The sequence below is a fragment of the Grampus griseus genome (assembly GCF_964374135.1).
Source record: "Grampus griseus genome assembly, chromosome: 17".
NCBI classification, from domain to species: Eukaryota; Metazoa; Chordata; class Mammalia; order Artiodactyla; family Delphinidae; genus Grampus; species Grampus griseus.
The window spans coordinates 78,217,136-78,230,598 of record NC_139011.1 but is presented as its reverse complement, the minus strand read 5'-3'; the positions used below and the strand labels follow the sequence as shown (position 1 = coordinate 78,230,598).

At 42.6% G+C, this 13,463-nt stretch overlaps 1 protein-coding gene across 2 annotated transcripts in view; it reads left to right on the top strand.

The window, feature by feature from the left end:
• The window catches only part of RGS20 (regulator of G protein signaling 20), a gene marked incomplete at both ends in the record, with an annotated part of 76,815 nt that extends 64,084 nt beyond the window's left edge, over positions 1-12,731 (top strand). For both annotated transcript variants that reach the window (XM_082674745.1, XM_082674744.1), the window contains 3 exons: positions 1,735-1,821; positions 6,269-6,503; positions 12,543-12,731. In XM_082674745.1, the coding sequence (XP_082530871.1) occupies positions 1,735-1,821; positions 6,269-6,503; positions 12,543-12,731 (511 nt within the window). The remainder of the gene's footprint in view (positions 1-1,734; positions 1,822-6,268; positions 6,504-12,542) is intronic.
• Positions 12,732-13,463: the final 732 nt, after the last annotated feature.

The window sequence follows — 13,463 nt, the reverse complement described above, 5'->3', positions numbered from 1 at the left end:
TTGCTAAGCTGACACAAACACAAAAGAGAGAAATCAAATTAACAAAAAATAATAGCTTTCAGAATGTAAAGAACTCTTACAATTCAAAAATAAAAAGACAAACCAATTTAAAAATGGGTGAAGGATCTGAATAGATATGTCTCCAAAGAAGATGTACAACTAGATGATAAATACTTGTAAAGATGCTCAAATGTCATGAGTCATTAGCAAAATGCAAATCAAAAGCACAATGTGATACCACTTCATAACCACCTAAATGGCTAGAATAAGAAAGACAGACAACAGTAAGTGTTGGCAAGGGTGTGGAGGAATTGGCTCCCTCCAACGTTGCTGGTGGGCGTGTGAGATGGTGCAGCTGCTTTGGAGAACAGTTTGGGCCTTCCTCAAAATGTTAACAATAGAGTTACGACATGACAGCATTTCCACTCCTGGGTGTCTACACAAGAGAAATAAAAACAGACAGCCACACAAAATCCTGTACATGACTGTTCATAGTGGAATTATTTACAAATAGCCCCGACATGCAAACAACCTAACTGTTCATCAACTGATGAATGGATAACAAATTGTGATATACACAGGCAATGGAATGTTATTCAGGCACAAAAAGGAATAACATAGTGAAACATGCTACAACATGAATGAACCTTAAACCAGTATGCCAAGTGAAAGAAGCCAGCCACCAAGGACCACATATGGTGTGATCCAGAATAGACATGTCTTAGAGAACAAACTAGTGGTTACCACTGGGGAGAGGGAAGGGGAAGCGGCCATAGAGGGGTGGCGGAGAAAAGGGCTACTATGGGATTGTATGAAATCATGTGTGTGAAACTTCTGAAAATTGTAAAGCACTGTAGAATTTAAAGAATCTTTCATTCAATGAAAAAGAATACACATATCTCTAGAGACAGGAAGCAGATTAGTGTATGTTGAGGGCTGGTGTAGGTCAGAGGTAGTGTGTTATGAGCAGTGGCCGCCAACAGGTCTGGGGCTTCCTTTCGGGGTAATGAAAATGTTGTGAAATTAGATAGTGAGGGTCATACAACCTTGTGATTATGCTAAAAAACACTGAGTTGTACACTTTAAAGACGCAACTTTATGATGTAAAAATGATGGTTCAGTAAAGCTATTAACAAATTACCTTCAAACGTACAAGCAATAAAGTTAGAAGATGAGATGGAAATGAAAATTCCATTTACTATAACAACAGAAATACCTGGAATAAATTTACAAATGAAGGTACAAAACGTGTATAAGGAAACAAACTCCCTTGAAAGATACAATAGAGATTTTGATTGTACACTTTCCTGGCTTTCTTTCATACTTTCATATGTGTGCCTGTAAATACATAAAATCTCCATTTTCACTGGGAAACAAAGTCTGGAGAATGTATACCTTTTTTCAAGGTTCAGGAAACAAAATGAAAACCGAAAACATTCCTGAAAATCTGATCTTTTTACTACTTTCTAATGGACATGTTTTATGAAAAGAAATATTATTCTAAATGTAAACTCTCTCAATGAGTGTAGACCATAGTATTATAAATAGAATTAATTTTGCTAATAGTTTATTGTCATACTTTTGGTTTTCTTAAGAAAACAAAGAATTGTCACTTTTATCAAGAAAAGAAATTAATTCAACTTGGTAAGCTGGAGTTCTCTGAAATATTTGTAAAATATCTTTCCTTGATACAGAATGATCTCAACTAACACGTGTTTGTCTTATTTCTTGCAGTCTCACTGTTAGAAACCAAGAGGAACAGAGACTCAGGAGTGCTTCCTATGAACTCAGAACAGAGGACCTTCCCATCTGTGAAGAAAGGTAAAATTTCATAGTGTTTAGCTCACTAAATCGACAGAAATGCCAACCTTATTATTTTTTCCTTCCAGTTTTATTGAGGTATAATCGACATTCAGCACCGTGTAAGCCTAAGGAGAACAGCATAATGATTTGACTTGTATACGGCATGAAATGATGATCAAAATAAGTTTAGTGAACGTCCATCCTCTCGTAGATTCTCAACCAGATTTTTTTGTGTGTATTTTTGTTTCAATAGAACACACAGTTTCTCTAACTGCAATTTAATAATATCAAATCATAATGTTGCATCACATTTTCACTGCAGCATTCTTTTTTTTAAAAAAGTTATTTATTTATTTAGTGGCCATGCCGTGAGGCATGCAAGATCTTAGTTCCCCAACCAGGGATTGAACCCAGGCCCCCTGCACTGGGAGCTCAGAGTCTTAACCACTGGACCACCAGGGAAGTCCCTGCAGAATTCCTTTTAATTCATTGTGTGACAGGGAGAAAAATCAGTTCCACTGTTAATCTAATGCCTGTTAATCACAAATAGAAATTGATGCTTCTTGGCAAAACTTATGATGTCATTTTATTTTTATGTGATTTACTTTTTTAAATAAAAGAACATAATGAAATACACAAGTTAGGGTTTCAGGAAAATTTTAAAGGTCCATTTTTTTTCTTAACTATAAATATACTTCAGTAAATGTATTTTTTTTTAAGTATTTTGAGAAAAAAGTTGGAAAAACACACAAATTACTTTCCATAATGCCAAATTTTAAAATTGTCTTTTTTCCTTCCTGTATTATCTATGGATTTACTTCCACTTACCTATTCTTATTCCTTTTCTTTGTGTTATGCCAATATAACTGCAGGCAATAGACAAATATCCTAAAAGCATTGTTCAAATAGGTCTTGTCTTAAATTATTTATTTTTGAGGGGGGAAAAAAACAAGTAACCTAAAAGTTTACTTAAAATATTTTTCTTCATTCTTTATTTTATTTATTTTTACCCAGATATTTCAGAGTCTAGGATGCATATTAAAATCTTCCACAATTGATGAGTCTGTTAAAAACAGCTTTTCCCTTATATATTAGTTCAGTATACTGTATTCTGCACTGAGGCTTGAGGCTTTGAGTACTGTCTGGAACCAGAAAGCCCTCATCTGGTTCTGGCTCTGTCCATCCTGCCTGTATGACCTTGGGCACTTAGCAGCCACATTCTGCCTCAGTTTCCCTGTGTGTAAAATGAGGATAATAACAGTGTATTGTGACTCAGCCAAAGAAGGGTTGTCGTGAGCACTGAGTAACCAGTAAAGCACTGAGAACAGAGCCAGGCAAGAGGGAACGATTCCATGTATATCGGCCATTATTTGTTCTCAATCATATCCAATAATATAAAATGACTGTTTATCCAATTTGATGCCTTTTGCTTCCATTTCTATTTAGATATTAATCGTATTCATTTGCATTTCCCTCACGTATCTTTGCCTGTCTATTTGTAATTTTGGGTAGTATTTTGTATGCTTCCCGAAAATAGCATTATGTTGGATTTTTGCCCAGTTTGAGTCTCTGTCACTCAACTGGGAATTAAAATCCAATTACATTGGGTCAGTTGTCTTGATGATTACGGATATGTTTAATCTTCTAGAATGTTTGTTGACTATCTACTTACAATACACCCTAATTATTTCCTTTTTTTTTTTTTTTTTTACTGTATGAACTGTGCTTTCTTTGCTTCTAGGTTCTTTGGTACTATGGAAAAGACATGTTTTCTCTCTCTCTCTCTCTCTTTTTAAAGGGTACTACTGATTACCCTTAAGTTTTTCAGTCATTCTTTTATATGTATTTCTTAAATTAAAAGGAGTAAGAAGATATATTTTGAATCCCCATACTTAAGGAACATAACTTAGCATTCTTTTTTTTTTTAATTTAGCATTCTTTACTAAGCCTTGCCAATTTAATTAACCTATCTAAAAAGAATCTGGTATTTTTATGTAGATTGCTTTAAGTTACTATTTTTAAATTGTCTTTTAAGCATCTTTTAAAATATTTCTTTCAGGGAGTTCCCTGGTGGTTCAGTGGTTAGGATTCTGGGCTTTCACTGCTGTGGCCCGGGTTCAATCCCTGGTGGGGTAACTGAGATCCCACAAGCCACATAGCCAAAAAACATGTATATATATATATTTCTTTCAAAACTAATTTTACTGGTTATGATAGAGATTTATGTTTTCATACAGAATACTCTTTTCGTGATGAAAAGCTTAAACACCTGTTATAAAAAACAGAAATCAGACAATACAAAAGTTTTACAATAAAAGCTCAGTTGTCCTCTTACTCCAGACCTTGTCCCAATCTCCAAATATAAACCATCAACAGTTTTTTTACGTATCCTCAAAGGAACTATCTATGCATTTCCACACAGTTGTACTTACATAGGATTCATCTATACACACTGAATCTAACTTTGAAACTAAACTTGAAATGACTGTTTATCTGTCTGTGTCTCACTGCTGGCTCAGCTGACTACTCGCTTTCTATGACCCATTTTTTCTGGTCTTCAGCTTTTTTATTTTTTTTGGCTGTGCAGCGCGGCTTATGGGATCTCAGTTCCCCACCCAGGGATTGAACCCGGGCCATGGCAGTGAAAGCCCGGAATCCTAACCACTGAAGCACCAGGGAACTCTCTGGCCTTCAGCTTTTCACTGGTGTCTCTCTGCTGGGTCACTTATAATCCATCTTAAAGATAGGAAAAGGACATAGAATTTACATTGTAAACTTTGCATATGGGAGAGAGTTTTTTCTATCATCATCATATAATTAGGACAAGTTCACTACATATCAAATTCTTGGCGGTACAGTTTACCCCCCAAAACTAAATGGAGAGAGAGCCTTTGGCAGTGTGGCAGATTAGATCATCTGGGGCCTTCCCAAGACAGAAGAACAGATTTTGCATAAGTCTAAAAGTTTTTGCAACACTGGGCTCAAAGAAAGTAAGGAAAAGGACAAAGCACCTGAAAAGCAAAACCAAATAAAAAGTAAGCAAAGCCCTGAGCAGTGACTGCTAAGCACAGGACAGAAGGGTTTTCTCTCAGAGCCAGTGCAGAGGGGGTAGGGCAAGGAGCTTAAAGCCAGGATTCCACGATTCAGCCCTGGTCCACGAAAGGAGCAGAAGTGGTCCCCAGTCAGTAGGAAGCACACACACATCCTCTCTGGAGGAAAGGGAATACCATCAAATGTGACTCTCAGTTTCCCAAAGATTAAGACCAACCAAAAATTACAAAACTAGAAGGACACAACCTACCACAAATGAGAGTCAGTAGAAACAACACTTGGATTTAGAGGCCAAAAGACTTCAGATGTTAGAATTATCTGCAATCATATAAAGTAATGGTCTCTGAAATGTTTAAACCAATTAAACATGGAATCACAAAAATGAGTAGGCTGAATTCAACTATCAGAATTGTCCAGGAAGGGAAATTCCCTGGCAGTCCAGTGGTTAGGACTCTGCGCTTCCATTGCAGGGGGCATGGGTTCAATCCCTGGTCAGGGAGCTAAGATCCCACAAGCCTCGAGGCTCGACCAATAAATAAATAAGTAAATAAATGAATAAATAATAAAATAAAAATAAAAGCAGAGTCTTTAAAAAAAAAAACTAAAGAATATATTCTTCAGGGATATATCCATACATAAAAACTATGAAAAGAAAAAGGGTAAGGGAAAAGAAATTAATAAGGATCATTGTTAAACAGATTGTGTTTTCTGGCCTCAATATAATGAAAATGTAAGTAAAAATAAACTAAAACAGGGTAAGCCCCAAATCAAGAAGAGCAGCTCCATCGGGGATGGAGGGGGGCGTCCAGAGGGCAGTGTGTGGACCTAGCACCCAGGTGAGTGCACTGCGCGGATGGCCTAGGTCTCCAGCTAAAAGGTGAATCCGTAAGTGCCCAGTTCGTCATCGCTGTTCATCAATTGCAGTTACTGGACAAACTTATCTTCTTTCCTTTTCTCTTTAACACTCTCTTTTGAATCTTTTAGAACCCTGGGCAGACACTGCCCCATGACTGTCCTGGCAGCCAGGTGGTCAGGTCTGACTTGGGTCTATCACAGCCACCTGGGGAGTTTGTGGTCAGATGGTTGTTAAGAATTTTTTGTTTTACTTTTATAATTTAAAACCTTTGCCAGGATGTGCCTAGATGTACGGGCTTGTTCTTAGCAGTTATTCCAGCAGTTTGGTTTGCAAGCCCTTTGGCAGCAGTGGTGCCGTCCAGCTAGACAGTTGGAGAGTGCCACACGTGTTTCTGCCGAAGGCGCGAGGAAATGAGAACAGCCCTTTCTCTGCCTAAAAGGGCCTAAGGGCACATTTTCATTCTCAGAGCAAAAAAGACACGTTTCTCGGGATGCAATTCACATCAGCCACCAATACCTCTGCTCCCTTCGCCCCTTTCTCCCGCCCCCCCCCGCCCAGCCCGGGTCCCAGCCTGGAGGAGGCCAGCGCCTGGGCCCAGTCCTTCGACAAACTCATGCTCACGCCTGCGGGAAGGAACGCGTTCCGGGAGTTTCTCCGAACGGAGTTCAGTGAGGAAAACATGCTCTTCTGGATGGCGTGTGAGGAACTGAAAAAAGAAGCTAATAAAACCACGATTGAAGAGAAAGCACGAATAATATATGAAGACTACGTTTCTATTCTTTCTCCTAAAGAGGTACGTACCCACCAGAAACGTCCCCCAGGAAGCCGCGGGTGAAAGGAACCCCTTCAGTGTCTGGTCACCCGGCCTGGTCAGGGCTGCTTCCACCAATCATGGTGTTCAAACGCCTTGAGGGGTGGTCCCACCAATGGGGGCCAAGTGCCCGCCGAAATCAGTCAAAGATTGTGTGCATTTTCCTGGGAAAAGTATCTATAACTTTCATCCAGTTCTCTAGAAGTAGGCGTCTATGCATTTTGCTGTAAACGCTGTTTTTAAATGACAGCCTATAAGCATTCCTTTAAATAAAATTATCCTTTTAATCTGAGCAAAGTCTCATTTACAGGTATCCTGACTTTAGATGGAAAGAGCATCACTTATATGATGCTGATGCAGCAGAGGTTCACCCCAGAGTGGCCCTTTGTGACATCAGAGAAATGATCAGAGGAGTGAAATCATCAGGTTTCCATCTCTCAGTTTTCATTCTTCTAAATCTAAAATCTAGGAGGTTACGTTGGCCTCAAACCTAAGTGCCTTGTAGCTCCGATGGTAAAATCCCACATGTGCCGCTCAGAATGTAAAGCTAATAAAACAGGACCTCTCCTGTCAGGGAGCTCACAGACAAGGGGGCAGCAGACATGGGGCCCCGGGTGCGACGTCTTGGGGTCGTGACAGGCTGGGGGACGAGCCATCACTGGGGGGCGGGGGGCATGAGGAAGAGGTACCTGGAGAGGCCATGGATGGGCCAAGGATAATGAGGAGGAAATTACCAGAAACGCAGTGGGCTGAAGGCATCCCACGGGACAGGACTAGATGGGCCAGGGATAAGAGCATGGGGTCACAGGAACAGTGAAAGCGTCAGAAGGTTGGTGGCTGAAGGGTACAGTGCTTACCAAACAATTGGGGCCGGTGGCCAACGGCAGGAGGAACGTTTAGGAAAAGAGGATTGTCCGAGAGCACGGAGAGGTTTGCGGACCAGGCTGAGCTGAGGTTTATCCGGGAAGAGCTTGGATTTTAACCTGGTAATATCACCAAACTTGGATTTTTGAAGACCACATGATAGATTATGAAAAGAAGACCAGAGGCAGAGGCCACTTAGAGGACGAATTCCAACCCAGACATGACGATGGTCCAACCAGGCCAGCTGAAGAGAAGCCAGAGAGGATGGCTTTGATCTGAGTCTGGAATGACTGCACGTCTGGTTTAGGCAGACAGGGTGGGGACCATGCTTGGGAGAAAGACAGTGGGACTCAATATCGCTTCCTTAAGTTTGCAGTAAGTTGGAGATATTCCATTGACAGATGTACAGATACGAAGTTCAGAAAGTTCTTTCAATTTGGGGTTAACAAAAAGCAAGAGAATTTTTGTCCTTTAATGTATGGCTTCGACATATTTTTATTTTGTCATGACTTTCCTTTTTATTTTTTAAGGCAAGGTTTTTCATCACTGTCTTTCAAAGCATTATACAACCAGAAAACTTGGCAAATTTGTAAAGCAAAGATGATATAAAAAGACGACCCTTTCCTCCCAAATATAAGCATCTATTACTTGAAATGTAAAAGCTTGAAAAGTTTAAGAGCGTAGACCTTGGGGTCAGATGCACTGGGGTTTGAGCCCCAGTTCTCTCATTTAATAGCTGCATGACCTCGGGTGTGTTTCTGAGCCCCTCTGTACCTCGGTTCCCTCCTGTGTAGGAAGGGGAGGTCCACACTTGCCTGAACATTTGGAAAGAGTGACAAGGGGACAATGTGAAGTCCTGCCCACGCCGGGCAGAGCGGGCTCACCCCAGGTGACAACCCTCAGCAACCCTGTGTCCATTTCCCGTCCTAAGCAGACCCTGTCCCCACCAGCACTTGAGGGACAGTCTTCAGATGGAGGTTGAAGAGAATGAAACAGTTCCATTTGTGCCTTAACTGTTTGTGAACTAGAATGTATTTATTTATTTATTTTTGGCTGCATTGGGTCTTTGTTGCTGCGCGCAGGCTTTCTCTAGTTGTGGTGAGTGGGGGGCTACTCTTCATTGCGGTGTGCGGGCTTCTCATTGCGGTGGTTTCTCTTGTTGAGGAGCATGGGCTCTAGGCGTTCAGGCTCAGTAGTTGTGGCTCGCAGGCTCAGTAGTTGTGGCTCGCGGGCTCTAGATCGCAGGCTCAGTAGTTGTGGCTCGTGGGCTCTAGAGCGCAGGCTCAGTAGTTGTAGCGCACGGGCTTAGTTGCTCCGCGGCATGTGGGATCTTCCCGGACCAGGGCTCGAACCCATGTCCCCTGCATTGGCAGGTGGATTCTTAACCACTGCACCACCAGGGAAGTCTCCTAGAATATTTTTTGATGTTTTCTGCAGTAAACCTTAGTCTAATTTTCTTTCTTTTTTTTTTAAAGACTTTTTTTTTGATGTGGACCATTTTTAAAGTCTTTATTGAATTTGTTACAATACTGCTTCTGTTTTATGTTTTGTTTTTTTTTGGCCACAAGCATGTGGGATCTTACCTCCCCGAGCAGGGATCGAACCCACACCCCCTGCTTTGGAAGGAGAAGTCTTAACCATTGGACCGCCCAGGAAGTCCCACACTTAGTCTAATTTTCTTTTTTTTTCTTTTACTTTAAATTTTTTAAATTTCACTTGTTACAAAGAACTTGAATTATAATTGTACTTTTAAAAATTAACAATGGAAATTTAAAAGAAAAAAATATATATTGTGTGTTTAATTACATTTCATAGAATTATTATCCCTGAATCATAATTCTGTTAGTACACCACTATAGAGATTATTTCTTAATATTTAGGTGAGAACCATTTCCTTCTGTTTTTGAGAATAATTCTGTAAACTCATTTCCAGTAATGGCACTCTTCCCCAAATCAAAGGTTTAACGAGGGAGATGCAAGCAGAATAATCATGAAAACACAAAGCAATACAACAGCAACAAAAAATTTCTAACTTCCAATAACAGCTCAATTTAGAAGAGGGTTTATATCTTCAGAACAAAAGCATTCCTCCTTGACTTTCTAACCAGTCAAAATCTGTGTGTTCTACAGAAAACTGTGATGTTATTCCCATAAAAGTACCCTTTACTGCTTCTGCCTCCATTAGATTTCCTAAGCACTAGTGTTTTGGTTTTTTTTTTTTTACATCTTTATTGGAGTATAATTGCTTTACAATGGTGTGCTAGTCTCTGCTTTATAACAAAGTGAATCAGTTATACATATACATCTGTTCCCATATCTCTTCCCTCCCTCCCACCCTCCCTATCCCCTCCCTCTAGGTGGTCACAAAGCACCGAGCTGATCTCCCTGTGCTATGCGGCTGCTTCCCAATACCTATCTATTTTACGTTTGGTAGTGTATATATGTCCATGCCACTCTCTCGCTTTGTCACAGCTTACCCTTCCCCCTCCCCGTGTCCTCAAGTCCATTCTCTCGTAGGTCTGTGTCTTTATTCCTGTCTTACCCCTAGGTTCTTCATGACATTTTTTTCCCTTAAATTCCATATATATGTGTTAGCATACGGTATTTGTCTTTCTCTTTCTGTCTCACTTCACTCTGTATGACAGACTCTAGCTCCATCCATGTCATTACAAATAGCTCAATTTTGTTTCTTTTTGTGGCCAAGTAATATTCCATTGTATGTATGTGCCACATCTTCTTTATCCATTCATCCGATGATGGACACTTAGGTTGTTTCCATCTCCTGGCTATTGTAAATAGAGCTGCAATGAACATTTTGGTACGTGACTCTTTGAATTATGGTTTTCTCAGGGTATATGCCCAGTAGTGGGATTGCTGGGTCATATGGTAGTTCTATTTGTAGTTTTTTTAAGGAACCTCCATACTGTTCTCCACAGTGGCTGTACCAATTCACATTCCCACCAACAATGCAAGAGGGTTCCCTTTTCTCCACCCCCTCTCCAGCATTTATTGTTTGTAGATTTTTTGATGATGGCCATTCTGACTGGTGTGAGGTGATACCTCATTGTAGTTTTGATTTGCATTTCTCTAATGATTAGTGATGTTGAGCATCATTTCATGTGTTTGTTGGCAATCTGTGTATCTTCTTTGGAGAAATGTCTATTTAGGTCATCTGCCCATTTTTGGATTGGGTAGTTTGTTTTTTTGTTATTGAGCTGCATGAGCTGCTTGTAAATTTTGGAGATTAATCCTTTGTCAGTTACTTCATTTGCAAATATTTTCTCCCATTCTGAGGGTTGTCTTTTGGTCTTTTTTATGGTTTCCTTTGCTGTGCAAAGGAATTTTCTAACAAAAGCAAGCAGGAGGCTTTCTCCTCTCAGCCCACAATGAGTGTCGAGTCCCCCCTCTGGCAGGAGCTGAGCTCCTAAGACCTGGGCCCTCACACTCCGGACGCTTCTAGGAGGGCATGGCCTGGTGGTGAGGGCAGCCGTGGGGATCAGCTCAGGGTGGCTGGGAGGCTTCCCAGGACCGGGGAGCGACGTGGAAACCAAGACCTGACAGAGAAGTACACGTAGTCGGGCCATTCTAGACAGTTCCCCTAGACAGCCTCCTAGAACAAAGACAAGCTAGTTCTCGCTCCTTCTTCCTTTAAATCCCAGGCGAATGCCAAGTTCCTTGAATTCTTGAGTGGAATAGTGAGGCGGAGCCGGGGAGCCAGTGGGAGCAGGTCATAAAGGGCCTCCTAAGTTTAAACGTGGAACTTGCAAGCTCTGCGCTTGATCCTGAGCCCACCGACACCAGCACAAGGTCCGAAGCCGAGTGCTGGGTCCGGGGGTGGTGCGGAGAGGCCCTGGACTGCCGGCCCAAGGCCAGTCAGGAGGCTGGTGAACAAATGCCGTCGAGGTGGTGGCTGACCTCCACGAGGGTCACGGCAGAGGCGGGGGGAGGTGGCCGGATTCGAGCCGCGTCAAAGAGGCGGCGTCAGCAGGGCTTTGTGCCCATTACAGAGCCAAAGGGAGGAAGAGGGTGAGCAGGACCCTGACTTGCGGGGGATAAGCGCCCCCAGCCTTCCCAGGAGGAGGTGGGTAGATGCATCTGGAAAGACAGATCACTGAAGCCCATGCTCAGTGACTTGGATAAGCACACTTTCAGTTTTATATTAAACAACAGCACATGCATTGCGTATCTATCCGGCCCCCCTGGTGCAGAGACGGTCCAGCCGAGGTTCCTCACGCGGCAGGGAAGGCGTGTGAGCCCCTGCTGTCCTGTTCTCGGCTGTCTGGCTCCTGCGGGCCGCTCTGGTCTGGGATGCGCTTCGTCCAGGACGAGCAGACATCGGAGTGCAAGGAGGCAGCATCTCCCGGGACGTCGTGGACTCCCCATACTTTGAATTCATTCTCATTAAGCCCTGACCAGCTACCACCTTCGTCACCCCTACTTTATGGAGCAGGTTGTTTGGGGTTTTTTGCCGCACCCCGCGGCATGCGGGATCTTAGTTCCCTGACCAGGGCTCGAACCCACGCCCCCTGCGCTGGGAGCTCGGAGTCTTAACCACTGGACCGCCGGGTAGGTCCCTAGGGAGCAGTTCTTCAGGACACAGTTCACTTTGCCTGAGGTCCCACAGCCAAACAGCGACAGAGCCGGGAGTTAAGCCCAAGCCCGTGGCACTGACCCTTCCACGGTGCTTCGGGTCACTTCTGCCTGACCCCAGCCTGGAGCTCCAGGTTTTAGTCCTAGTGTTCTTAGGCAATTCGCCAGGGGTAAGTCAATGTGCGCTACCTTTCTTCCTTGCGGCCACAGTCCCCTCACTTTGAAGAAGTAGTGCAGCGCTGTGGTTTTCTAAAGCAGTGCGATCCCCACCGGCATCACCGAGAGAACTCATGAGAAATACAAACTGTCAGCCGCCCCCAGATCCACTGGGTCAGAAGCTCTGGGGGGGCCCCCCGCACTCTTTTCTAACGAGCCTTCCAGGGGCTTCTGATGCCTCTGAAGTTTGGGACCACTGTTCATTGTGTTCAGCTCCTCTTTCAACAGCTTAGGTTTGGGGATGACCTTGTTGGGTCTGGGATTTTTAAAAAAACAAACAAGGTATGGGAGTTGGGGTGTATGTCCAAAGAGGCCCTTGTCTGACACAGCCCCATGTGTCCCCGCCGGCAGGTCAGCCTGGACTCCCGCGTGAGGGAGACCATCAACAGAAGCATGGCCGAGCCGTCCCCTCACATCTTCGATGACGCCCAGCTGCAGATCTACACCTTGATGCACAGGGACTCGTACCCCCGGTTCATGAACTCTGCTCTCTACAAAGACCTGCTTCGCTCCTTATCTGAGAAAGCAGTGGAAGCCTAGGATGTTCAAAATATTTATTATTAATAAAACAAAGAACTCGTGGACTCCGTGTAGGACAGGGAATTTAGAGGCAGTAGTGTCTTCTGCTGGGTCATACTCGGGTTATTTTAATAACAGACTCTTCCTTCTGCAGAAGGCTGTATATTCACCAAGTAAATTGCGGCCACCTTTTGTGATACTTTTGGGAAAAATGGGGTATGGCTGTGTAGAAAGGTAGTATATTTACACTTACAATGACAGTAGCACTTTCTCAGTGACAAAGGATACACAAGAAGACACCACACTGCCTGCAGCGTGTACATCCATGGGAACAGGACCCAAATTCCCATTTTATAAAGATGTGACCGCTACCTGTAAAACTGGTATTCTACTTTATCTTAGGATACATGTATGTAGATGTGTATTATGTGCGTGTGTATCTTACATGGTTAATGTAAAGCCCTGGGCTCTGAAGTGGATCAGCCTCAAATGTTTGATAAGAGAAGTACTGCCAAGAAAATGCTCTTGTTGAAAAGTTACCTTTATTACCAGAATCTGCCAACCTGAAGAATGAATTTTCACGTAGGTGGTGTTCATCACAAAGCGTTCAAATAAGCGTATCTCCATTTTTACTATTGAAAGAAATATGGGCATTTTCACTCTAAAAAAATAAAGCACAAGAGTTTTATCTCAATCTTTTTTTCACATGTCACTATTTGGGAAATATAAGATTAAGTAAGTGGGGACACACGC